General features: G+C 44.0%; 2 protein-coding genes across 2 annotated transcripts in view; one reads left to right on the top strand and one right to left on the bottom strand.

Moving 5' to 3' along the window:
* Positions 1 to 27,478, bottom strand: part of MED13L (mediator complex subunit 13L) — a 154,533-nt gene that overhangs the window by 102,874 nt on the left and 24,181 nt on the right. Inside the window, 1 exon segment of the mRNA XM_056518010.1 lies at positions 15,028 to 15,265. Within this exon segment, the coding sequence (XP_056373985.1) occupies positions 15,028 to 15,265 (238 nt within the window).
* LOC130280182 (actin, alpha cardiac muscle 1) lies at positions 3,414 to 4,914 on the top strand. Its single transcript, XM_056528762.1, has one exon. It carries the CDS (start codon positions 3,526 to 3,528, stop codon positions 4,657 to 4,659), a length of 1,134 nt encoding a protein of 377 aa, XP_056384737.1. The 5' UTR covers positions 3,414 to 3,525; the 3' UTR covers positions 4,660 to 4,914.

The following is a 27,478-nucleotide window of genomic DNA, read 5'->3' as shown; positions in this document are numbered from 1 at the left end:
AACCCAAAAGAAGCAATCTGATTGGTTGCTATGGATAACTGCTCCACTTGACCACATGGACCTGAATACAGAAATATGGTTGCAAGGGGAAACATTACTTGATTCTGGAAAACCCCTAAATTGTGCTGAAATATTGCAGAATATACCGTAGATAAACACATCCCTTTACACACCTGCGCTCTCATGTGCAGGACCAGTGTGTGAAGATAAATACCTGTATATTTATTCCTGGATAAGTCCACGAGGAAGAGAGTATATTTAGGCTACAGCCATTTAACTACTTTCACAGATACTACTTGCAGTCTTAATGCATTTTAATCCATCTACAGTATAGACAGTAGTGTGATGGCAGCCTAAATGTTATTTATACAATGCAGATCAATGAGAAGCAGAGCATTGTAACCCTTGAGTTGAGAGTAAGACAGGACAGCTGTCCAACACAAGAGACAAGCATTGTCTTTTTTAGGAATTCCTCCCTGGCTTGTTCAGCTGTCTCCACACCCACTCCTCACAAATTCCAACCTATTTCTGTCACTTCCATGCAATGAAGACATTGCTAATCACTTAACACATGGTGCCACAGGAAGCGGCTCCAAACTCACCGTGTACATCACACGTCTAACACTTGGTACAAGTATGCAGCTTTTGGCTTACACTTCTATTCACCACGCTTTTAAACTAGATTTGGCCCATTTAAGTATATGGATACAACTAGGAATACCATTTCTTTACATTCAAACTAGGGACCGACCGATATCGATTTTTTAGGGCAGATACCGATACTCTGTGGAGGTTAGGGCCGATAGCCAATAACTTGTGCAGCGGCGGCAGTCTCTGACCGGGGCGGTGCGGTGGTGGGGGGTGCGGTGCATTATCGGATTATCGGCAAGGTAATTGCCAATACCGATAACGTCCAAAATCGTGAATATCAGCAGATAATATTGGCCAAACCGATAATCTGTCGATCCCTAATTGAAATGTTTACTATCAGCATACAACAAAAAAAAAAACTGGTGAGAACTAGAGATGAGCGGACTTACAGTAAATTCGATTCGTCACGAACTTCTCGGCTCGGCAGTTGATGACTTTTCCTGCATAAATTAGTTCAGCTTTCAGGTGCTCCGGTGGGCTGGAAAAGTGGATACAGTCCTAGGAGACTCTTTCCTAGGAATGTATCCACCTTTTCCAGCCCACCGGAGCACCGGAAAGCTGAACTAATTTATGCAGGAAAAGTCATCAACTGCCGAGCCGAGAAGTTCGTGACGAATCGAATTTACTGTAAGTCCGCTCATCTCTAGTGAGAACAGTAGAAGTATGTAAATAATGCTATGTTCACATCTGAAAAGTAGCATATAGGTTTGTGTGCTGTATCAGCATGCCGGCAGAACTATATGCAGACATACCACAGCCGAGCTGTGACCACTGGTTTGAGTTTAAGTGCAGATGCTTGCAGTTAGGAACACAGTGCAAAACTAGAATGAATGAATGTAACAGATGCTAATAATCTACATTCAATTGACTGAAATCAATGGACAACACATGGATATACATGTTGGCATACTGTTCTGCTGGAATGTAGCACAACATGATAAAGGGGTACTCCGGCCCTAAGACATCTTATCCCCTATTCAAAGGATAGGGGATAAGATGTCTGATCGGTGGGGTCCCCCGCAATCTCTCATGCAGCCACCTGTCTCAGCTGTACAAAGCGATGATCGCTCCGTGTCTGAAGCCTCCACGACGCCACAACTCCGCCCCCTCGGCGCTACCAGGAGACAGGCCAGTACATCAGGAGACGTGCAAAAGGCCATAGGAGGACAACAACCCATCAGCAGGATCGCTACCTCCACCTTTGTGCAAGCAGGAGCAGGAGGAGCACTGCCAGAGCCCTGCAAAATGACCTCCAGCAGGAAACAAATGTGCATGTGTCCACTCAGTCAGAAACAGACTCCACGAGGGTGGTCTGAGGGCCAGATGTCCACATGTGGGGGTTGTGCTTCCAGACCAACATTGTGCAGGAAATTTGGCATTTGCCAGAAAACACCAAGATTGGCAAATTCGCCACTGGCACCCTGTGCTCTTCACATATGAAAGCAGGTTTACACTGAGCACATGTGACAGAGTCTGGAGACGCCGTGGAGAATGTTCTGCTGCTTGCAACTTCCTCCAGCTTGACCAGTTTGGCGGTGGGTCAGTCATGGTGTGGGGTGGCATTTCTTTGGGGGGGCCGCACAGCCCTCCATGTGCTTGCCATAGGTAACCGGACTGCCATTAGGTACCGAGATGAGATCCTCAGACCCCTTCTGAGACCATATGCTGGTGCGGTTGGCCCTGGGTTCCTCCTAATGCTAGACCTCATGTGGCTGGAGTGTGTCAGCAGTTCCTGCAAGAGGAAGGCATTGATGCTATAGAGTGGCCCGCCTGTTCCCCAGACCTGAATCCGATAGAGCACATCTGGGACATAATTTCTCACTCCATCCACCAACGCCACGTTAGACCACAGACTGTCCAGGAGTTGGCAAATGCTTTAGTCCAGATATGGGAGGACTTCCCTCAGAAGACCATCCGCCACCTCATCAGGAGCATGCCCAGGCATTGTAGGGAGGTCATACGGGCACGTGGAGGCCACATATACTACTGAGCCTCATTTTGACTTGTTTTAAGGACATTACATCAAAGTTGGATCAGCCTCTAGTGTTGTTTTCCACTTTGATTTTGTGTGACTCCATAACCAGACCTCCATGGGTTGATAAATTTGATTTCCATTGATAATGTGTGATTTTGTTGTCAGCACATTCAATTATGTAAAGACAAAAGTATTTAATACTATTAGTGTTCCCTTTATTCATTTGAGCAGTGTACATTAAAGCAGGCTGTTTGAACCAGCTACTGTTCCTTTGTCTTATCTATTACACTTTGTAAATTCTGTACGTTCATATTTTATTTAAACTTTACACAGTTGTATATTGAACCTATGTAACTGTCGCACAATGGTCAATAGCGACACTTTTAATTGGTAAAAACAGTGAATACTATTTCCCAGCTTCAATCCTTATCTCCTAGTCTAAAGCATATCCATTCATGGGCAAGGAGGTTCACACTGATGTTAGGTCAGAGGCTCTCCACTTGTTTCACATAGCTCTATAGTTTAGCCCTCTTCAGCTGTTCTCCAGGAATATGTCACTGTCACTCAGCCTTCTAGGCTAAGAGACATGTGTGGCTGTAGACCCTACAGCTGACATCTATCCATTTATGGCTAGACAGGGCAATGTGACAAGACACTCCCATTCACATAACCAGGAAGGAAGGGTATCATGGGCTGTCCTTTTGAGAACCAAATATGGAAAGGCACATGGGGGACTCCCAAAGCATTCCTAAACTAGGGAAGGGAACTACAAAGAAGAAAAAAAAAAAGAAGGGATTGAAAGGAATATATAAAGCCTTTGCTCCCACATCTAGAGTTGCAGCTGCAGCATTCAGCATCTGACCTCCCAGCGAGTAGAAAGTCCTCTGCTCTAACCAACCATGTGTGACGACGAAGAGACCACCGCCTTGGTCTGCGACAACGGTTCTGGCTTAGTGAAAGCTGGATTTGCAGGAGATGATGCACCCAGAGCTGTATTCCCATCCATTGTGGGCCGCCCACGCCACCAAGGTGTCATGGTAGGCATGGGGCAGAAAGACTCCTACGTGGGTGATGAAGCCCAAAGCAAGAGAGGTATCCTTACTCTGAAATACCCCATCGAACATGGCATCATCACTAACTGGGATGACATGGAGAAAATTTGGCATCATACCTTCTACAATGAGCTGCGTGTGGCTCCTGAAGAGCATCCCACTCTGCTCACAGAAGCCCCACTGAACCCAAAGGCTAACAGGGAGAAGATGACACAAATCATGTTTGAGACCTTCAATGTTCCTGCCATGTATGTTGCCATCCAGGCCGTACTGTCCCTCTACGCTTCTGGCCGTACCACTGGTATTGTCCTGGACTCTGGAGATGGTGTCACACACAACGTCCCCATCTATGAAGGTTATGCTTTGCCTCACGCCATCATGCGCCTTGACCTGGCTGGCCGTGACCTCACTGACTACCTTATGAAGATCCTCACCGAACGTGGCTACTCCTTTGTCACTACAGCTGAAAGGGAAATTGTTCGTGACATCAAGGAAAAGCTGTGCTATGTCGCTCTGGACTTTGAAAATGAGATGGCCACTGCAGCATCTTCTTCCTCCTTGGAGAAAAGCTATGAGCTACCCGATGGTCAAGTCATTACCATTGGTAATGAACGCTTCCGTTGCCCAGAAACCCTTTTCCAACCTTCCTTCATTGGTATGGAGTCTGCTGGTATTCATGAGACCACCTACAACAGCATCATGAAGTGCGACATTGATATTCGTAAAGACCTGTATGCCAACAACGTTCTGTCCGGTGGAACCACCATGTACCCAGGTATTGCTGACCGTATGCAAAAGGAAATTACTGCTCTGGCTCCAAGCACCATGAAGATTAAGATCATTGCCCCACCTGAGCGCAAATACTCTGTCTGGATCGGAGGTTCCATCCTGGCTTCCCTGTCTACCTTCCAGCAGATGTGGATCAGCAAGCAAGAATATGATGAAGCTGGACCATCTATTGTCCACCGCAAATGCTTCTAAATCTGCATTGTTATGGCGTACAGTGCTCTGTCTATACAACTATACACGAGAGACATTTTGCTTTGAACTGTATCCTAGTTGAGACAATTCAGGTGTACTTTACCTCATTGAATATTTCCTCATTGTAAAAATGTAGCTTTACAAATCCTTATATATTGGGCGATATTTATAATAATTTTTTTGTTGTTGGGGTAACACTCATTCCAAAGTCTGTACGATCATAATACAGTTATTGTTAACCTGCTGCTATACCACCAAAATTAAAGAAATGTCATGAAACTGAGGCAGAGTGCTTTTTTATTGTTGTATATTTAGGTTTATAAACTAGAATTCTGAACATATAGCACCAAATAAACTTACATATATAAAAGGGCAAAACAACAAAACTAACATTGTCTTTTTAATAATATTTGAAAATAAATAAATACTTAACAGCAGAATAAGTGAACAGCCAAACCCCCCACACATTTGGGTAAAGTGTACACAAGTATTAAAAAATAAAAATGCTAACTAAATAACAAAACCACTTTATAAAGATAATAAAGGTTTGTGTGGTGTCAAAGAGGCACAAGGTACCATAGGTTCCAGCAGCATTAAAAGAAAACTGCTACTCAGGGCAATAACATAACAAAAGGTTGCTTATTCCTGCTCATGCTTATACAGGTGTCTAAAACCAATCTAATACCACACTACACGACAGAAAAATGAAAAGGGTGATATTTGGGTTAAGATGGGTAAAATGACTGGACAAAAGTAATACATCAACGAACAGCATATGCATAATATTGTTTTCAAAAGCGATAAGCTAAAAGCATCACAAGATAACATTAGGTGACCTCACTTTCAAGGCATGGGCTTGGAATTTCAATAAGGTATGGGGGAGTGATCTGTGAAGGGCACAAATAGGTTGTTACAAGACTTCTTGTCACTTACAGACTTGTTCAGCAACGGATTATGCTACATTAAACCAGACAACCAAGTATTGTGCGTTATATTGCTGACTGCGCATAAAAATATGTGCACGCTACACACAAGCAACAGACGGGACCATTAATATATACACAATAAAAGGTCCCCATTTGCTAACATTTGTTGTGCTCTCAAAAGACATCCCCATATGTGAGGCAGTCTAAGATTCCCTACATGAATGAATGTGTATGACAAGTACTGCTTAATGTTTGCACGCTCAATAGTCAAATGAGTAGCCTAAAATCACCGAAATTATCCAACAAGGCAAGTTTAGTTTCTGCTACATATTTGTCAGCGGTCACATTGTAGCTGCATGTAATACTATTCTTATGGTCACTCCACAGGTTAAGCCCGTGTTCTTTTATGGAGCTATTCACACATGCATATTTCTATATGGATGTGTTTTTACAAGAATTCCATATTTTAAAAACACAGCAACATAAATGCACAGCAGTGGGATCCTTTAACTTAGCATTGGAGGTGTACTGCACTGGGCACTGTTATTGGGGGGCATAGCATAAATGATCCACAATTAAGGGTATGTTCACACTGAGGAATTGGAGAGGAATTTCCATGAGTAATTCTGCTCGCTTTTCCTCTCCAAATCATTCAGCAGTGAAAATCCCCATAGAGCTGTGCAGAATTTCTTCCCCTCAGTTCACACTGAGGAATTTCCTCAAGCAGAATTCTGACGAGGAAGTCTGTTCCGCTTGAAGAACGAACATGTTCTTTCTTTCAGGCGGAATCAGCGTCTTACTACCATAGAGATCTATGTTTTTTGTTTTAGTTTTTTGAGTCAGAAGCATTTCCACACGGAATTGGCCTGGAATTTCCGCATGAAAAAAAAATATTTATGAATAGAAATACTTGATACTCCTCCTCCACATGAAACCTGCATTTCCACTTGGAATTCTGCACCAATTCCGTGCGAAATCGCTGCTAATTCTGAGTGGAAACAAAAAAAAAAAAAAAAAAAAAAGTGTTTTGGGGCAGAAATCTTCAGCGTGATTTCCGCTCCAATTCCTCAGTATGAACATACCCTTAAAGGGGTATTCCAGGCCAAAAAACTTTTTTTTATATATCAACTGGCTCCGGAAAGTTAAACAGATTTGTATATTACTTCTATTAAAAAATCTTAATCCTTCCAATAGTTATTAGCTTCTGAAGTTGAGTTGCTGTTTTCTGTCTAACTTCTTTCTGATGACTCACGTCCCGGGAGTTGTGCAGCTCCTATGGGGATATTCTCCCATCATGCACAGCTCCAGGGACGTGACATCATTGAGCAGTTAGACAGAAAACTTCAGAAGCTAATAACTATTGGAAGGATTAAGATTTTTTAATAGAAGTAATTTACAAATCTGTTTAACTTTCCGGAGCCAGTTGATATATAAAAAAAAGGTTTTGCCTGGAATACCCCTTTAACAACACAAATACATTATAAATCTTAACCACTTAAGGACATGTGCCGTAAATGTACAGCACTGCAGCAAATAACTTCGAGCACAGTGCCCTATATTTACAGCGCGGCTATGACGCAAGCACAGGAGCTGCGCTCGCTTCATGCATGGTGAGTCCCGGTGGCTTTCGGCAGCCGCGGACCCGCTGGTAACAGCGGACATCAGCGACCATGCTGATGTCCGCCATTAACCCCTCAGATGCCGTGAGCAATACAGATCACCGCATCTGCGACAGTGCAGCACTTTAAATAGCTGATCTGATCGCCTGTGACACTGCCGAGGGGATCAGATCAGCCAATATGGCAGCCGGAGGCCCCCCTCAACTGCCAGTTTTTGGTCACAGCACAAATTTTTTTTATTTTTTATTTTTTATAAAAAGTGATCAAGTTGAGATTTTTTTTTAGAAAGCATTACAATAGTAGAAAAGTATGTAACCATGGGTATCACTTTAATCGTATTGATCCACAGAAGAAAACATGTAAATGTTTACCGTAAAGTGTATAATGTGAGAGAGGGGAGAAGAGTCATCACAGTGCAGGCAAGAAAGGGACACGCCCCCTCCCTTTGAGATGACTGAAAAGACATTGAGCAGCTGTAATATGCTATTTTTTGTGAACTATAGGTGATAGAGACATAATTACATGTACATGATCAGGATGAGGTACTGAGAAACATAAGTTTTGTTTTTGGTGGGATCTGACAGGTATGCTTTAAAGGGGTACTCCGGCCCTAATACATCTTATTCCCAATCTAAAGGATAGGGGATAAGATGTCTGATCACGGGGTCCCGCCGCTGGGGACCCACGCAGTCTGTCATTCCGCACCCACCTTTGTGAGCTCTCCGCAGAGCTGGAGGCTCAGAGTGTGTGGATAGGGGATAAGATGTATTCAGGCCAGAGTACCCCTTTAAGGCCAAAATGAGCTGTGTCCTTAAGGGGTTAAAGAGAACCAGTCACATTAAAAATGCAGTCCTACCTGGAGATATCATTTGATAAGGAAACGTTGAGACGATTGATCTATAGTTTGGTGGGAAAGTTTTCAGCTTAACTAGTGATCTATTCACTGGGCGCCAAATGCTCAGCTGCTCCTGCTCTAATACATTCCTATAGAATACACTGCATTTTTAACATGACCGGTTACTTTAAATTGTAGCAACTTGTACAATAATTGTAAAACTAGAATTAGGTGACCTTAGGAATTAAAATAAATGGATATGAGATACATATTCTTGCACACTAAACTAACCACTAACTGTTGTACAATTATGTACACCTCACCCAATATATAGGGGATTTTACCACCCTCTTAAATGGGCACTGTCAGATCCAAAAACTTTTAATATGTTGCTACTGATGAAAATTAAAGACCTTTTGTAATATTACTATAATATATATATATATATATATATATCCCCTTGACGACGCAGGACATAAATGTACGCCCTGGTGAGCTGGTACTTACCAGGACGTACATTTACGTCCTATACATAACCGCGCACATCGGAGCGATGCCCGGGTCATGCGCGGCAGGTTAACTCCTCATGGGTATCATTTTCATCGTATTGACTCAAAGAATAAAGAACACGTCATTTTTACTGTTAATTGTACGGCGGGAAAATGAAACCTTCCAAAATTTGCTAAATTGCAGTTTTCTTTTTAATTTCCCCATACATATAGTTTTTTTTGTTGTTGTTGCGCCATACATTTTATGATAAAGTGAGGGATGGCATTACAACGGACAACTGGTCACGGAAAACACAAGCCCTCATACTAATCTGTGGATGAAAATATATTTAAAAAAAAAAGTGTTATTTTTTGAAGGCGAGGAAGAAAAAACTAAAATGAAAAAATTAAATTGTCCTTAAGGCCCAAATGGGCAGAGTCCTTAAGGTGTTCATTAAGTAAATGGCTCTTAAAAATCCTACCACTAATGGTCCCCACACATAATGGAACACTACCCAGTCCTGCATCAGGCTTGTCCATGAGTCACGGACAAGAGATGGCTCATTACAAGGCTGCATGAGCAGACACACCAATCACCTCCCTCCTACCCCCTTCCCCTGAGAGGATTTCTAACACTGTGAGCTAATGAAAAGAGGTGTTTTTCTTAAAAATATAGACGATAGTGGCATAAAAACGTACATGTTCAGGATTAGGTACTGAGTAACTTTTTTTTTGTAGGTTCTGACAGGTAGACTTTAACCCCTTAACGAAGCAGTACGTAAATGTTCGTCCTTGTGAGTTGATACTTAACGCACCAGGACGTACATTTACATCCAATGCATAACCGCGAGCATCGGATCGATGTTTGCGTCATGCATGGCAGGTCCCGACTGCTGATAGCAGCCGGGAACCCACCCGTAATGGCCGACAACCGCGATCACGCGATGTCTGCCATTAACCCCTCAGATGCCGTGATCAATACAGATCACGGCATCTGCAGCATCGCGGTACTTTGAATGGATTATCGGATCACCCACATCGCTGCCGCGGCGATCCGATCATCCACATGGCAGCCAGAGGTCCCCTCACTTGCCTCCGCTGCCTTCCACGGGTCTTCTGCTCTGGTCTGTACAGAAGATCATGGGGGATCCCAGTGGCCAGATGGGATAAGCTGATTTCCTTGGTGTACCTCCTTTAAGTATGTCATTCAGATGTAAAATAAAGATTAATAAAGACAAGATCCATTTTTTTGACTCCTTTAAATTATTTGGGGTGACAATACATGGTTGTGTTCAGCTTTCTCCATCAGTTCCATAGACTGACTAGTTTGGCAGCACACACTATCAACCGCCACACCATCCAAACTGCATAAGAACACGGTGGTAAGGAGGTACAAGGAACTCCGTATCTTCTCTTTTGGTCATCTGGAAAGAACACTAGTGTACAGCTTAAAATGTGATGTATCTCCTTCAAGCATTAGAGTTCTGAAATGTGATGGACTTTTTAAGCGATGTTCTTATAAAAAGCATATTCTGCACCTTCGTCATACAGAAAGGTTCATTTGTCCTCTAAACTGCATCTGCTTACAGACACATCAAGTGCAGAATGCTGAGCTGTGATATATATCACTGACCTTCTTCAATGTACCACTGTGGGGATAATGAGGAAAGGCAGCTGGGGATGGAACACATTTATTTATTATTTAATTTATTTTTATATAAAGGGAATCTGCTGAAATGGAATTACCTAGTTAAATAGAGCCGTCGACTGTGTGTTATAATGTTGCTCCACCTCCAAAGAAAACAAGGGAAAACATGGAAGCTTACATGGGAATGTTAATCTACTAATTAGATGCTATTATCCTGAGGTACCAGTACAGTGATCCCCCGACCCACGATGGCCCCGACATACAATCGTTTCAAGTTACGATGGCCTCTCAGAGGTCATCGCATTTTGTAGGCAGAATCAACATACGATGCTTTTGTATGTCGGGGCCATCGCATAAACGGCTATCCGGCAGCGCACACTGCTTCAGCTGCCACCGGAACAGCCGTTTACGGTGCCCCGTGTGGTCTGCCGACGATCACTTACCAGTCCTCGGGGCTCCGGCACGTCCTCTTCGGGATCCCCTGCATCGTTGGTGCTCTCCATCGTTGTTGTCATCACGTCGCTGCGCACGCCGTCCAGTCATCCAATAGGAGCGGCGTGCATAGCGGCGTGATGACGGAGAGCGAGGATGCCGAGGAAGCAGAGGCCTTGCCGGAGCGTCGGGGACACCCCGGGAACGCGGTGACAGCGATGGACGGCGACATCCAGGGCAGCGGTGATGGTCCGGAGCGGCGGGGACACGTAGTACAACCTTTAATACCAGTGGTCTTCAACCTGCGGACCTCCAGATGTTGCAAAACTACAACTCCCAGCATGCCCGGACAGCCAACGGCTGTCCGGGCATGCTGGGTATTGTAGTTTTGCAAAATCTGGAGGTCTGCAGGTTGTTTACCACTGCCCTATACTTTACATTGCACGGATCCCTGAACATGTCATGGTTTCAACAAACGCTGGTCCATTTGGAATGGATTACCATCGTATGTTAAGGGACCTCTGTATGTCCGTCCGACTAGTTCCTGACATGTACAGTGTAAAGATGTAACCAAAGAGACAACTGGGGAGATCAAAACCTGCAGAGGAAGTGTTGACCAGTTGCCCATAGCAACCAATCAGATCGCTTCTTTATCAATGGCCTTTGCAAAAATGAAAGAAGCACTCTAATTGGTTGCTATGGGCAACTGGTTAACTTTTACTCTACAGAGATTATGATAAATCTCCCCAAATGTCAACAAAAAGTAATAGGGAACAAAAAATCTTTCCACATAAGAGTCAAGCTTGTGAAATGCAGTCGCTGATCATGTAAAGGGACATGAATCACACAAATACAATCATTTGCCTCCCTGTCCTACAACTGCATACACCACACAGACACCACAAATCTGAATATTTTATAACTACTACCATGGAAAAGGGGAGTCTATATATTATTAAAAGCAGATTGTGGAAGCAGGAATGTCACGAGCACCATCGCTGCGAACAGGTGCCTCATAAATGATTCACATTGCTGGAAAGGCTCGATGCCGACACTTCAATTATATATAATGGGCTGGAGCATTGCAATAGGCGCATGTGCCTACAGACCACCAGTCTGGGTAGTAGTGTTCAGGAGGGATGCTGACCGTGTACATACCTTCCCCTCATTACTACTACACTGCTCACAAAATCATTGCCAGATCACTAATGTAGACTTCTCTTTAAATATTACATAAATTATTATTATTATTATTTTATATTTCTATTTCATATAGCAACTTGTTAAACAGCTGCAACATGTCACAGTATAAACAAGTTATATGGCATTAGTCACCAGACAGACCCCATTAATAAACAAAATCAAAAAAGGCACATTTTTGAATGTTTAGTTTATTGTTCTCAATGCAAAACCAGTTGGCAATTCCCATTAGTTACATTTTACTAAGGCTGGGTTCACATCAAGATTTGACCTTCCGATGCACCGATACCATTTCGGAAGCTCAATTCGCCTAAATTCGTATCTTTGCACGGAGAGGTACTGACAGATATGGAGCCATTAACTCTTATGGGGATGCGGACCCGATCATAGTCAGCTAGTGACTATCATCTGGTCATTTTCTCAGGGGATCCGATTTTTGACAAGGACTGAAAATCGGATCCCCTGAGAAAGTGACCAGATGGTAGTCACTAGCTGACTATGATCGGGTCGGCAGCCCCATAAGAGTTAATGGCTCCATATCTGTCAGTACCTCTCCGTGCATAGATACGAATTCAGGCGATTTGAGCTTCCAAAATGGTATCGGTGCATCGGAAGGTCAAATTGTGATGTGAACCCAGCCTAATATAGGGGGGGAAATTTACCAAGACAGTTCCATCATTATATATTTGTAATGCTTTTAATTCATCCCCTTAATTTATGTGATAACATTGTGTCAGCTGCTACAGGCTCTCTCGCTACAATTGTTTTATGTGGAAAGTTAAAGGGGTACTCGGGTGAAAACCTTTTTTTCTTTTAAATCAACTGGTGGCAGAAAGTTAAACATATTTGCAAATTACTTCTATTAAAAAATCTTAATCCTTCCAGTACTTATTAGCTGCTGAATGCTACAGAGGAAATTCCTTTCTTTTTGGAACACTGATGACATCACGAGCACAGTGCTCTCTGATGACATCTCTGTCCATTTTAGCAACCATGCATAGTAAATGTATGCTAAGGGCAGCATTGTGGCTCAGTGGTTAGCACTGCTGCATTGCAGTGCTGGGGACTTGGGTTCAAATCCCACTAAGGACAACAATAAATAAAGCATTATTATTATTATAATAACAGCAGAGAGAACTGTGCTCGTGATGTCATCAGAGAGCATTCCAAAAAGAAAAGAATTTCCTCTGTAGTATTCAGCAGCTAATAAGTACAGGAAGGATTAAGATTTTTTTAATAGAAGTAATTTGCAAATATGTTTAACTTTCTGTCACCAGTTGATTTAAAAGAAAAAAAGTTTTCACCGGAGTACCCCTTTAACAGTTCCCCTTATGCTATGTTCACATGGAAAACATGGGTGGACAGTCTGCACATTTACACAACCTGGCAGGTACCAAGATCGCTCAGAAGTGCATTTTAGAGTAGAATCCGCAAAAAGAATAGACATGTCTATTCTTTCTGTGGACGCTGAAATCGGGATTTCCAGTGTGGACAGTACAGCAGAATCCAATTGAAATCAATGGGACTCTGCTGCAGCGGAATGTCCGTGCAGAATACCACACAGACATTGCGCCGTGTGGACATATCCTCACTTATGTGAAATATTGTCAGAAGGGGTTAAGGTACCTCCAGTGCAACTTTGAAATCTGTGGCATGTAAACTGCTGTGTTGAATCTGCCGCAGACATAGTGCAGATTTTCCCCAAGGACATCAATTGAGAATTTAAAACCTCCAATAAATCCACAGGTGTAACCTAAGACCTACAGTCTTAGGAGAGAGTATACAAGGACTGAATCCACCTTTTCCAGCCCACCAGAGAAAATGAAAGCTGAACTAATTTATGCAGGAAAAAGTCAGCAACTGCCGAGCCGAGAAGTTTGTGACGAATCGAATCACTGTAACTTCGCTCATCTCTAGGCACAGCCAAATGCAAAAGGAAAGAACAACCACACAGCATTGAAGCAGCAGAAAGGGCAGATTTGATGCGATAAGATGGCGTTTTCTAAAAATGCACATATTTGTAGATATATTGTAGATTCTAACTTTCCACTTCCATAGCAATTCCAGCACCAGAACTGATATGCACTGGATGTGAAATCCAGATTTTGTGCAGATGGTGAAAGATCTTTAAAAAAGACCTTATGTTAAATATTTTGTTGTCTAGATATTAGATATGACAGACTCTTGTAGAATTGTAATTTTAACTGTCCATTACATACCGTATTTATCGGGGTATACCACGCACCGGCCTATAACACGCACCCTCATTTTAACAAGGATATTTGGGTAAAAAAAAGTTTTTTACCCAAATATCCATGGTAAAATGAGGGTGCGTGTGTGCGCGTGTATACCCCGATATACCCCCAGGAAAGGCAGGGGGAGAGAGGCCGTCGCTGCCCGCTTCTCTCCCCCTGCCTTTCCTGGGGTCTAGAGCGCTGCTGTCGGCCCTTCTCACCCCCTGGTTATCGGCGCCGCTGCCCGTTCTGTCCCCCTGACTATCGGTGCCGGCGCCCCATTGCCGGTGCCGATAGCCAGGGGGAGAGAAGCGGCGCCGACAGCCAGGGGGAGAGAAGGGGCAGCGGCACCCATTGCCCGCGCCGCTGCCCCGTTGCCTCCCCCCATCCCCGGTGGCATAATTACCTGAGTCGGGTCCGCGCTGCTGCAGGCCTCCGGCGTGCGTCCCCTGCGTCGTTGCTATGCACGGCGCGGCGCACTGACGTCATGCGCCGCGCCGTTCAGCGCATAGCAACGACGCCGGGGACGCACGCCGGAGGCCTGCAGCAGCGCGGACCCGACTCAGGTAATTATGCCACCGGGGATGGGGGAGGCAACGGGGCAGCGGGCGCCGGCAATGGGTGCCGCTGCCTGTTCTCTCCCCCTGGCTATCGGCGCCGGCAATGGGGCGCCGGCACCGATAGTCAGGGGGACAGAACGGGCAGCGGTGCCGATAGCCAGGGGGTGAGAAGGGCCGACAGCAGCGCTCTAGACCCCAGGGAAGGCAGGGGGAGAGAAGCGGGCAGCGACGGCCTCTCTCCCCCTGCCTTTCCTGGGGGTGTATCGGCGTATAACACGCACACAGACTTTAGGCTAAAAATTCTAGCCTAAAAAGTGCGTGTTATACGCCGATAAATACCGTAATTAACAGTTTGTATCAACCATGCTGCACATACTAGATAAAAGCCAATATACAATGAAAAGCAGAGGCAAACTATGGACTTACTGGTGAGCTCATGGTGTATAACATCAGCAAGATTAGGTTCATCCCCCCACCAGAAAACCCAGAGTTCTTTGCAGTCAGGCGTGACATCCCGTCTCCATACACACAACAGGTTGGCCTGCAAGCAACGGATGAAGCTCAAGAGAATGGGGTCGTCTTGGGCTGGAGCAGAGATGATAGGACTGCAGTCGCCATGGCCTTGGAATTTGTAGCGACGCCATTTGATGCCAGTTAATTCAGCCTGGAAAGAAAAGAAACATGGTTAGGACATCAGTGCTTACTAGTAAAAGGGGGAAACATTCAAGCTTCTTCATCTGGGCTGCATAATAATGGAGTGACAGACAGCAGCCTCTTCAGCCACGAATACATTACAGGAATCTATACAACACATCGAGGCTCAGTAAGACAGCAGGTGAGTAAGAGAGCAAAATAATGGGTCACTGTCAGCCAAGAGTACTTCTACCTCAACAAATGAGGGCTGACATGACCCACAACTGGCAATGGTGAGGTATAGAGCAAGATGTGCCAGGTTGTCACACTTCTATATACTCTGCACAGCTGTGTCCATACATTATATAATCAGTGTGTGCGGCATATGAAGTGTTCGAGCATGTGCCAAATTATTTTATGCAAATCCTATATCACTACAGACTCTTTCCGGTAATAAACCTACTCCTAAGATATTCCGTATAACATACTACGCCTGCGACCCTGCAAAAGCTTCTACAATAATCTATTTCACACATAGTATACACCACAAAACCCATCCAGAGTCCCCAGCAATCCCACACCGCACACATTTAGAACAAGTGTTTTAATGCTCTGTAACTTTTTTTCTCATTGTTCTTCTAAAGTAAAAACAAAAACAAAACATTTCAAACCGGATGGGACTGTACAGGAAAAAGAAAAAAAAACACTATAAAAATGCACTATTAGTACTACACTGTAACAGATTCTGCAAGACACCTGCAGCTTTGAGGACCTATACAATTATGATATCTTTACCAATATCAGTTCCCAGACAGAAACGTTTGCAGAGCTTTAACCACAAAAGAAAACAAAAATGAGAGTAGATGGAAAATTAGACAATTATTATAGACTTTGAACATGTGACATGTTGCCAGCTGGTCTCAGTCATTAACTCCTTAAGTGCCGTGAATAAAAGATTTTGGCAGCAGTCACTGTTACCCTAATCCAGGGGTCCTCAAACTACGGCCCGAGGGCCACATGCAGCACACCGAGGACATTTATCCGGCCCACCGGGTGTTTTTGCCACAGCTGCCTAAGGACATCCCTGTGTCCCGAAAGATGTTAACTCTCTGCGGCCCTGCATTTACTTTAAAAACGCAAGGACCACCGGGAGGTAGCGCACGCAGAGAGGTCACTGATGTCCCGTGCATGTGTCCATAGCAACGGAGCACGGAGGAGCGGAGCAGCAAGGAGGACATACCAGCGGCACGTCAGCTTCGGTGCTCCGACCACTGGTCCTCCGGTCCCGGGACCTACTGCTATGGCCGGACCGGAGGAGTGGTGGTCGAAGCACTGAAGTGGGGCATGAAAACACAGGCATACAGCCTCCAGCCATACACTGTTTGGCTGGAGGCTGTATGTCTGTGGTGAAACTATACTGCTAACGTAATGTGGGGGAACTACAACCTAATGTGAGGGGGGGGATCTATACTGCCAACCTAATGTGTGTGTGGTGGGGGGATCTATACTGCCAACCTAATGTGTGTGTGTGTGTGGGGGGGGGATCTATACTGCCAACCTAATGTGTGTGTGTGTGGGGGGGGGGATCTATACTATCAACCTAATGTGGGGGGGGGGGGGGATCTATACTGCCAACCTAATGTGTGTGTGTGTGGGGGGGGGAATCTATACTGCCAACCTAATGTCGGGAATCAATACTGCCAACCTAATGTGGGGGGGGGGGGGGGGGAACTACGCTGCCTACCTAATGTGGGGTAAACTGTGCTGCGTACTTAAAGGGGGTAGTTCACTAATACGATATATACGTTTGCAAAGGAATTGGTTCATATTTGTATTTTTTTTTGTTCATACTATAGTCCGGCCCTCCAACGGTCTGAGGGACAGTGAATTGGCCTGCTCTTTAAAAGTTTGAGGACCCCTGCCCTAATCGATTGGCACCTCTGCAACACATATCCCTTTATTTAGCCTCTCACCTGCTCCGCTCGGGTCCTAGCTCATTTAGCTGATAGAGCCTGGCTCAGTAGGCTCTACCAACAAATTGTGCATAGCATTACTCAGTGTTCTAGACAATGTAGCATTACTCAGTGTAAGTAATCTAAAGATTGCATGTAAAAGTCCTCCATGGGAGCTGAAAAAAAGTAAGTAAAATATGCTTTTTCAAAACACACAAGCCCCTCCCCTAATAAAAATTTAAAATCCCCTTTTACCATGTATTAAACCATATATTTCTAAATCTGTACAGTGAACAACATAAATGGAAAAATACCAAGTTGCTAAATTTTGGTCACCTCCCAGAATAATGGAGTAAAAAGTGATCAAAATGTCATATGCAAAAGTGGTACCGATAAAATAAAAAACAAAAAAAACTACAAAAGTCAGGAACTGTACAGAGCAGGAGAGGTTTGTTATTGGGATTTGCTCCAGCTCTGGACAGTTCCTAACATGGAAAACTGTGTCAGCAGAGAGCACTGTGGTCAGACTGGAAAGAACTACACAACTTCCTCTGTAGTACACAGCAGCTGATAAGTACTGGAAGGGTTAAGATTTCTAAACAGAAATAATTTACAAATCTGTATAATTTTCTTTAAAAGATATAAAAGCAAAAGGTACCTTTTCAGGATAAATCCCTCCCTAGGTATTTTCCTATCGGAATTTCGCTTCGGAGTTCTGGTGCAAATAATACGGTGCAGCAACCTCCTCTTTTCAATGGGATTCTGCTGAACCATTATTTATTCTTTCAGCAGAATGTGCTTGGAAATGTCTTAGTAAAATTACTTTTACCTTTAGCAATTAATTGTGGAACAGTTTTTCTTAGGTCCATCCTAATAAATGCCTGGCAACCCCTGGAGTAAATCTCCTACTAAAACCATGCTTCTAGTAGGCAGTTATGTAGAGATCTTACGGACATGAAGAATGCCATATGACAAGGGATTGTGCTGCTGTACGATGCTCCATACAAAGCCCTTACTAGCAGATTGAGTAGTGCTGGACACATCAATGTGATCAAGATGTCGCCTATTTTTAGGATTCATCTTGGAATAAGATGCATTCTTGCTGGTAAAAAAAAAAAAAAACTTAACAGAAAAATTGTGAAATGGAACAGAATGATGCCATAAGTTCAGAAAGCCCAGGGGAGGAAAGTAAATGGAAAGTGTAGGTTTGCAAGAATGCTGTTCATCAGCCTGCCGGAGGCTAATGAGCTGTGTGTGTCTTAAAGGGCCACTAGATCTGAACCAGATGTTGGCTAAGAGGAAGAAGAAAAAAAACATAGCTGTAATGCAACATTCTTAAAATAAATAAATGTAACAAAATCCCAGGATGACAGATTCCAGGACATTTCATATAGAAAAATGGACCAGTGTATGTTTCTGAACTATATATAGAAGATACCCTGGCTTCAAGCAAATCTGTCTTGACACAGGGAGACCAAAAAAAAAAAAGTAGATTTCTTCCACTTACTGTAAAATCTCTCTCGGAGGATCCATTGGGGGACACAGGAATAGTGGGGTATATCTTGCAGCCACTAGGAGGCTGCCACTAGGCATTAACAAAAAGAGAAGTCTGCCCCTCCTGGCAGCATATACCCGGCCCACTGACTCTGAGCTAATCAGTTTACTCCCAAAGCAGGAGGAAACAGACAAATCCCTACAGAGAGTCTCAGGTAACCAACGGGTGGGTGCTGTGTTGTAGATCTGGAGGGCTAGGTCAGCCAGATCATCTGGAGTAGCCCCGGTAAAACGCCTTGGTGTAGTTGGGAGGCCCAGGCTGACAAGGCCTTGGATATGCAAGTTGTGGTGAAAGCAAGGCTGAGCCTACTGCTTCAAATTCATAATTTTGCTAAATTCTATATTCCCTTGTCCACAGGGACCTTGAAGGAAGCCGAATCAGCCAGAGGAAGAGTGGTGGACTTGGATAAGCAAGAGACTGGAGGGTCCACCGTAGGCAGGGCGGTCCATTTGGAGACCAGGTCCTGGGCAAATGGAAACATAGCCCACAGATGCTTAGACTCTTGGAAGCGTTTTTTTCAGAGTGCTTCCAGGCAGTTTCCAGCAGGTCATCAAACTCCGTATGAGTGCTGAAGACCGGGAGTCCACCAGGTCCGACATGGATGACAGCTCATCGGTCTCCGAATGTGGGTCCGAGTCTGCGTCCATCAGTTCCCTGGGAGAATGGGAACGGGTAGTGGAAGCTCTAGATCCAGGCGTAGTAGACCTGGAATGGTCTAGGGTTCAAGAGCAGCCTCCAGGAGAGTGACCGTGAGAGCGAGGACGCCGCCTGGTAGATAGGGAAAGGTAGTGAGCGTGGCATGGAGACGTCCTATCGCGTGAGGAGTCAGAGTAAATGACCCTAGGGTGCTTGTAAGAGCACCAGGAGGAGCGGCCAGAGGATGCTGAACAAGCCTCTTGGGAGTAGGGACACAAGGAGGACTCCTTTAGGGTAGTAGCCACCTCGTGGAGATTGTCAGAGAGAGAACCCCGAAAACCGGGGGAGAGTCAGGGACTGCACGCTCCAGGGAGCCATCCTGGGCGGAAGGCACAGGATGGCTGGGACGTGAAGCGGAGAAGGCAGAACAGGTGGATTCAGCCGAACCACCTGTCATTTTAGACTTACAGCCAGTGCAGGAATAGTATGTGACTGTCTAAGGGGGGGGTATCAGTTCTGGGGTCGGACATGGAAAAGAACCCAATATACAAGTCAGCCAAACCCAGAGAAAAAAGCAACAAGCTCACCCAAATTCCTGTGTCCTGTAATGGCTGGGATAGAAGGTAGAGGTCCCTTAAAGAAGTGGAGGTTAATTGCAGAGGTGGAGGGTCCTTATAGAGATAGGTCACCAGCAGAGGTGGAGGTCCCTTGCAGAGGAGGTCCGTGCTGTGAGGAACAGCAGCAGCCCGCAGGAACAGAAGCATGCACCAAGAAAGATACCAAAGCAGTGTGCCGGTGTGAGAGACCAGTGATATCACAGGCAAGAGAGCGGTCCCCCTGGGGAGTTCACAACCTCCCATAGGTAGCCAGGCTAAAGGGGGAGGAGATACATGACCTCTGTTGCATGCGCTAAGCCAGGAGGGCTTCGCCGGGACCTAGGAAAAGGAAGAGCCCAGGACCGCGCAAAACAGGAGGGCAGCGCTACCAAAGGGAAGACCAGGGCCGAAGCCATGGGCTGAATTAACAGCCGCCCTCCGGCCGCAGCCCCCGATTCCTGGAAAATGCGCTGTTCAGAAGGAAGCCTGGCCACGGGCCCCCGCCGAGACAGCGGGGAGCCAGATCAGAGCTGTGCGGCAGATGTACAGGCTGTCACGGCCAAAGTGCATAAACGGCTGTGCGAATACTCGAGGTTCGCAAGAATAATGAAGGCACCTAGTGTGCAGTGCAGGGACGCTGTGCAACAGAATACTGTCGAAATTATACAGAAGGCACTTAGTGTGCGGCATGGCCACAGGCAAGAGAGGTGCTACGAGAGGTACAGGGATCGATACGTTTTTAACCCCTAAACCCCCAATAAAAGAGTACTGCCTATTAACCTGAGGGGTTGAGGGGGAAGGGATGGTGGAAGGGGTGTACTTGCCTCAAGGGAAATGTTCCTTACATACTCCCCCACGGAAGTCTTCAACCAGCCTAGTGTGATGCTGCATCATACCAGGCTGTCATAGCGGGGCGAGCAGGGGCAAGGGGGGACCCGGACCCAGGGCATATCCCTAGCACTGATTGGTGGCGAGAAGGGGTTAACTGTGCATACTTTACGCACCGTGCCCCTTCCTCGCAAGTCGGGGATCAGGCAGCGCCATGCTCTTGTCACCCCAACCTAAATAAAATAAAGGAGAGAAAAAACCAAACAAAAAAAAAACAAGTCTGGAGAGCTCCAGATTAGCGTCTGCCTCCTACTGACACTACGCTAAAACTGATTAGCTCAGTCAGCGGGCAAGATATATCCTGCCAGGAGGGGCCGACTTTTTTTTTTGTTAATGCCTAGTGTCATCCTCCTAGTGGTAGCAAGATATATCCCACGGTTCCTGTGTCCCCCAATGGAGCCGAACGAGAAAAAAAACATTTATGAACATTACCAGGTTCATTTATAAAAAAAAAGCAAAAAAAGCATGAGGGTGTGACACATCTGTACACTATTTACTACTATACACTACTTTATTGGAGCTTCTTACCCTCACCAGTACAGATGAAGACTTTGGTTGTGGTTCAGTCTGTAACAGTACAGTGACATGCAGAAGATTTGGGGTAAAACAGCCCCAACACAGGCTTGCCATGAGAGAATTCCCATTCAAGGAAATGAGCCATCAGAAAATTACCTACCTATTTAATGAAGTTTTTATGTTAAACTAAATACTCAGATTTTTTTTCTCATCTTCCGTTTTACTCTTTTATAATGCTGAAATCTTGCAGTTATCATTTTGGCCACTAGGCTTAACACTAAACTAAGAATTCATGTTCTCTCTGTGATGAGGAGGAGTTGCCGAAAAGTAGTCTGTACAGCACTAAAGGAAAGATGACGACATTAGTAGATGAAGACAATATATTAATCTTACAGCTTAGTCTCCCTTCCCTCCTTTCGGAGAAGGGCTTGCCATAGACTGCATCCTTGTCCACGGTTTATTGTGTTAACACTTTCACTTCGGTGATTTGAGAACACCTCGGCTTAGTACCTGTGGCAAGACCACTTCTGCGGTCTCCGAGCACGACCAGATATGTCTCCTATTCATGCCAATGGGACAGCTCCTGTCTATTGTTGCCTATGTACATGGAACTTGCAGTAAAGCAGATCACTAAATGCTGTTAAAAATAGCTCTGGCAAGATAGTTACCTTGATAATGATGTTCAAAAAAGGAAGCAGGAGATAAAATGTGTAAAAAATGTTAAACTACCTGCCTTCAATCAGTAAGAAAAAAAAACCCTAGGCCAGTGGTCTCAAACTGTGGCCCTCCAGATGTTGCAAAACTTCACATCCCAGCGTGCCCGGAGTTGAAGTTTTGCAACATATGGTGGGCCAAAGTTTGAGACCGCTGGCCTAGGTAATAGATTCCCTTTCAGATGAATTGCAAAAACTGAATATTTGTTCAACAAAATGTGCTGTGTGTGAATCTCTTGTTACAGTACCCACACAGTATATATCCAATTTGACCATACTCCACACACTGTATTGTGTGTAAAGGAGTCTTAAATCTGTGTTTGAAATCACTGCTACACCAAAGCACATAACCAAGTATATAAACAAGAACATGCAACTGATGCAAAGCAACAGATAACCTATACCATCATGTCACAATGAGACTGGCATCAACAAGAACAGCCCAAATCTATTCTGATAGCAGTAATCTGATTGGCTTATTGCAGGGCTCGACCAATCCCTAGCACCAGGTCGCCATGGCGACTGTGGGCTGCCGGGGGCGGCTTCATCCAGGAAAAGGAGACACCAACAGGGAGACTGACGATCAAAAGGCAGAGACACTCGGGCAGGAGGAGGAGAGAGGTGACACTACAGCGTTACAGGAGCCATGGCTCTCTGATCCCAGCATGGAAAAGACTGGAGGATGACTGAGGACTGCATGTGCATGTGACAGCCGGGAGCTAAGAACATGTATTGGATCAAAAGAACCAGGGCTACGGCCTCTCCCGAATCCGTGGGAAAGGAGGGAGCTGATGTCAGAACTTTTCATGCATGTGACGGATTTACCGCTCACATTGCAAACATTACATGATCCATAATATGTATTGGACTTCTGTATCTGGTGCACCTGTGACTAGTTCTATGCAAGCCCAATACATATGATTGATAATGTAATGTTTACAATGTATAATATTTTATCATATGGTACATAGGAAAACATGTAACATAACATGTACCAGACTATGTGCAAAATTACAGATGTATCAGATAACTACATGTAACCTGACACGTGATCAATATCCCTATATCTATATGCTGAAAGGTACAGTATTACAGGTGTATCTGACAGGACTAAGCGTGTAACATATCAAAGTGGATTACATATAACATGGGGCTGAACTTTTTTCCGGATCAGATTATAAACCTTTGTCACTCTGGACACGCTGGGAGTCGTAGTTTTGCACAAGTAGGAGAGAGACTCTTATTCATACGTCTACAACAGTATCTTTCAGAGTGATGTAAAAAGTAAAAAATATTTCCTGTATCCTCTCTGAAATTAAACTAAAAAAATAGATTCCTGTACGAAAAGCTTTCACAACTACCACAGGTGCACGCAGGGGTTAACAGTAATTAAATATATTTTTTCCTCTAAATCCTGGCTCCTAGGTTTGTTTGTTTTGTTTTTGTTTTTTGCTTAGCTCCTAGATTCAAAACAAAATTTGTGGAGCCCTGGGTTATTTTACAGAACAACTACTAACATACCTACTATCGTGGTCAACAGTTGTCTGTATACAAAGGGTTAGTTTTAATGCCATCTTTGTTGAAGCAGTTCTCAGTTCTTTAAAAATATGGCAGAGCAATGAGCCTGCATGGTTTGGTCCTATATAACTAGGAATGCTCTACATATAATACAAATAGCAAAAGGAGTCTGAGCAGCTTGAAGGACCACTTAGATGGACCCTTCCATGTGAGTAAGAAGGGCAGAGAGGGTTCATGTAAACCTTCTACTTGTTTAATAGGCACCAGTACATCCGCTGATGTCCTTAAAAAACAGGGCACTGTCAGATGACGGTTCCTCTCTAAAGCAGTACATACAAAATACAGTGATCCCTCAACTTACAATGGCCTCAACATACAATGGTCTTTTCTGGACCATTGTAAGTTGAAACCAGACTCAACATACAATGTTACAGACAGTCCAGATTTGTGAAACGTGTCACAACTGGAGGAACTGACCAATCAGAATGGGCATTCACTGGTAAATCACCTCTATTACTGAAGTGCATGCACTGACTGGTGTCTGGTAGCACCCCCTACAGTACAGGGAGGAACTACAAGTTCTGTACTGCTTCTTACCTGTGCCAGGGTTAGTTGCTCCTTTTGGATACCAAGTAAGTGCGGCTCCATTTGGGACACTGGGTGTCCTGTATAGGACCCTGTAGAAGCTCCTGTCCTCTACATAAACCATTGTTTCCCAACCAGGGTGCAAAACTACAACTCCCAGCATGCCCGGACAGCCAACGGCTGTCCGGGCATGCTGGGAATTGTAGTTTTGCAACAGCTGGAGGCGCCCTGGTTGGAAAACACTGACAGACAGTGATTTATAGCTCCCAGCAGATCTTTCTTACTTTTATATGTAAGGATTTGCTTTATCTATATTAGTTATCTACTTATTTTTCTTTAATCCTCACTTTTTTCCCCCTATTTTTGGATGACATTTTGGTGGCTTCAGAACCAATTACCAGGTTTCCATAGAGTTCTGGTCTCAACATACAATGGTTTCAACATACAATGGTCGTCCTGGAACCAATTAATATTGTAACTTGAGGAACATAAAGCAGGGGGGGGGGGGAGCTTTCACTTGTCCCTCTTCTGCTGTGTAGAACACAAGTGTCCCAGTACCATGATTAATGTTCAGAAGTCCCTCCTGAGAACTTTTTACAAGATTACACTTGCTCTCCAGGATCTGATGGGTTTGTGATAGTCCTGGAGAGGTATTTTCATTCTGCACTTCACTACACAGGCTTTTTAAGAACAGAAGGTTTAAAAAAAAAAAAAAAAAGGCAAGTGGCACGAGTCAGGCTGTGTTTTGATCTCTGCTGCTTTTGTGACTTGGTTCACAACCAGTACACTTCAGCTGCAGAACAATCTAACATTTCCTCAACATTTTTATAAACATGCAATTACATATGAATGAAATTTATTATTATTTTTTACTGAGGTCTAGATCAGATGTAAACATTTATATTCTGTAAAGGCCATAACATAGCAGATGTGTCAACTGTACTTTGATGCTGCAGATTTCAAAATAAATGTGCACAGGATCCTCTACATATGAATGTACCCTTAATCTATAATATAAAGTCTAATCCCAAAAGACCATCCCAGCAGATAGACCTGGCATTATAACTATGGAGCAGAGTACCCCTTTAACATATCCATAAGCCATCTGAAGCAGTCACTGTAACAGACCAGTTTCCAAACCAGGTTGCTGCCAGCTATTACAAAACTACAACTCCCAGCATGCCCAGACAGCCTTCAGGCTGTCACACTGATCGGGAAACGCTGCATTAGGCTGCTTTCACACTGTAAAATTCATCCGTTTATTAACGCCCGTTCTAAAAACCCTGAAAATTGGCTGTTAAAAAAGCCCATACGGCCATTAGAAAGTCCCATTATAGTCTATGGGATGTTTACAGTATCTGATTTAACCAGTTATAGCCCGTTATTAATAACAGACATTATTTTGTGACGAAAGATAGTAACGGGAGAAATAGTGCATGCACCATTTCTTCTGTTCTTTTTCCCCCATCACAAAATAACGTCTGTTATTAATAACGGGCTAGAATGGGTTAAATCAGATACTGTAAACATCCCATAGACTATAATGGGACTTTCTAACAGCTGTTCAAAAACCAATTTTCAGGGTTTTTATAAAGGGCGTTTATAAACGGATGAATTTTACAGTGGGAAAGCAGCCTAATGCAGACTGGGTTTGAAAGTGCCTATTTAATTTGTCACAAGTACGCAATAAATTGTATATTTGGTTATTTTATCAAAAAGCACAGAATGAAAAAATTGATCAAAGTTAGCAAAACTCTGTTCACACTAACGTGCCTTTTAACCTTCAAAATGGGTTTTCCGACAGCTCTCTTCAGCTCACTGCATACACATTCAATAAAACAATATACATGCACATATATACTGGGGGTGAGACCCCCACTAAAACGAAACAGCATAAGCGTCTATACACTGTGCTCCTCCTGGCCAACCAGAAATGAAGGGGCTCAGCAAAGTGTTCATGGACCACCAACTACCTAAACTTCTTTTAGGTCCCCTCCACAGATCATATTTAGCATTACTGTTTGTTGGATATGAACAGCTTGAAAACTAGGAAAACTAAAAAAAATCGCAAACCCAGGCGACATCTTCCCTTTTATGACCAGGAGTGTTTTAAAACTTCATGCCCAACTCAAAAATGTCACCTTGTGGAATGCTTTAAAGCGTACCTGTCAGATCCCAAAAAAAAAACACACCTGTATGTGTTACTCAGTACCTCATCTTGATCATGTACATGTAATTTTTATGTATCTATCATGAATACACCACTATAAAATAGCATATTACAGCTGCTCAGTGTCTTTTCCATCTTGTCAAAGGGAGGGGGCGTGTCCTTCTCTTGCCCGCACTGTGGTGACTGCTCCCCCTCCCTCACTCTGCTGACTCACTGCTCCTGGGAGCCTGGCAACCCTGCTCTGTAACCGTTTCCTCTCTGGATTTATGCTGTACACACAATGATTATTGGAGTTTGCCTATACTCTACCAAAGACAACATGGTGAGTGTATAACTTACATCTTCCTAAATTAATGCAAAGGTTTAGTGCTATTCGTACAGAGGTTTCTTTATGCATACATTTTATATACATTCCTATGTCATTCATGTGTGTCATCCTTTGTCAGTCCTGTAATGCTGGGACTTTTAGTTTTGGAATAGTTACAGTGTTTGGATAACTCTTTTTACAGCAGTGTGCTTGCAAAACTACAACCTCAAGCACGCCCAGGCACCCTCAGACTGTCCAGGCATGCTTGGAGTAGTTTTGCAACAGGCAGAGAAATGTTTGGTTAAACTCTGTTACAGCAGTGTTGCTGCAAGCTGTGTTCCTCCTGCAGCTTTGTCAATCAGCTATCTCATGTCCATGACCCTTGGACAAGCTGATGCTGTGGTGGGACTCAGTGTCCAAGGAGGTATGGGGACCCCTAGTGGTGGGATTTTCAAAGGCAGTTTTCATTAATAAAATGTGATTTTTCTTTAAAGAAGTATATTAGAGAAACTATTGTTTTGCCAAGATGTACAACATATAAAAACTTTTTTTTTATATCTTGCAGTGCCCACTTAAGCTTTAAAGGGGGAAAGTATTTTTTGTTTGCTTTTTTGTTTAGAAAGAAAACACTATTTAAACTGGATGAGATATAAATTCCTTTTGTAAGTCTTAGTCTACAAAAATGTTGCTGAAAACTATGTGAACATACCCTTACTACGATCTCATTGAAACACTGCATCAATAGCATTAGGTTGTGTTCACATGCGATGTACGCTCTGTTCAGAGCCCTGGTTACACATTCAGTCAT

Source organism: Hyla sarda, chromosome 1 (genome assembly GCF_029499605.1).
Source record: "Hyla sarda isolate aHylSar1 chromosome 1, aHylSar1.hap1, whole genome shotgun sequence".
Classification (NCBI taxonomy): Eukaryota; Metazoa; Chordata; class Amphibia; order Anura; family Hylidae; genus Hyla; species Hyla sarda.
This window is presented reverse-complemented; position numbering and strand designations above follow the sequence as displayed.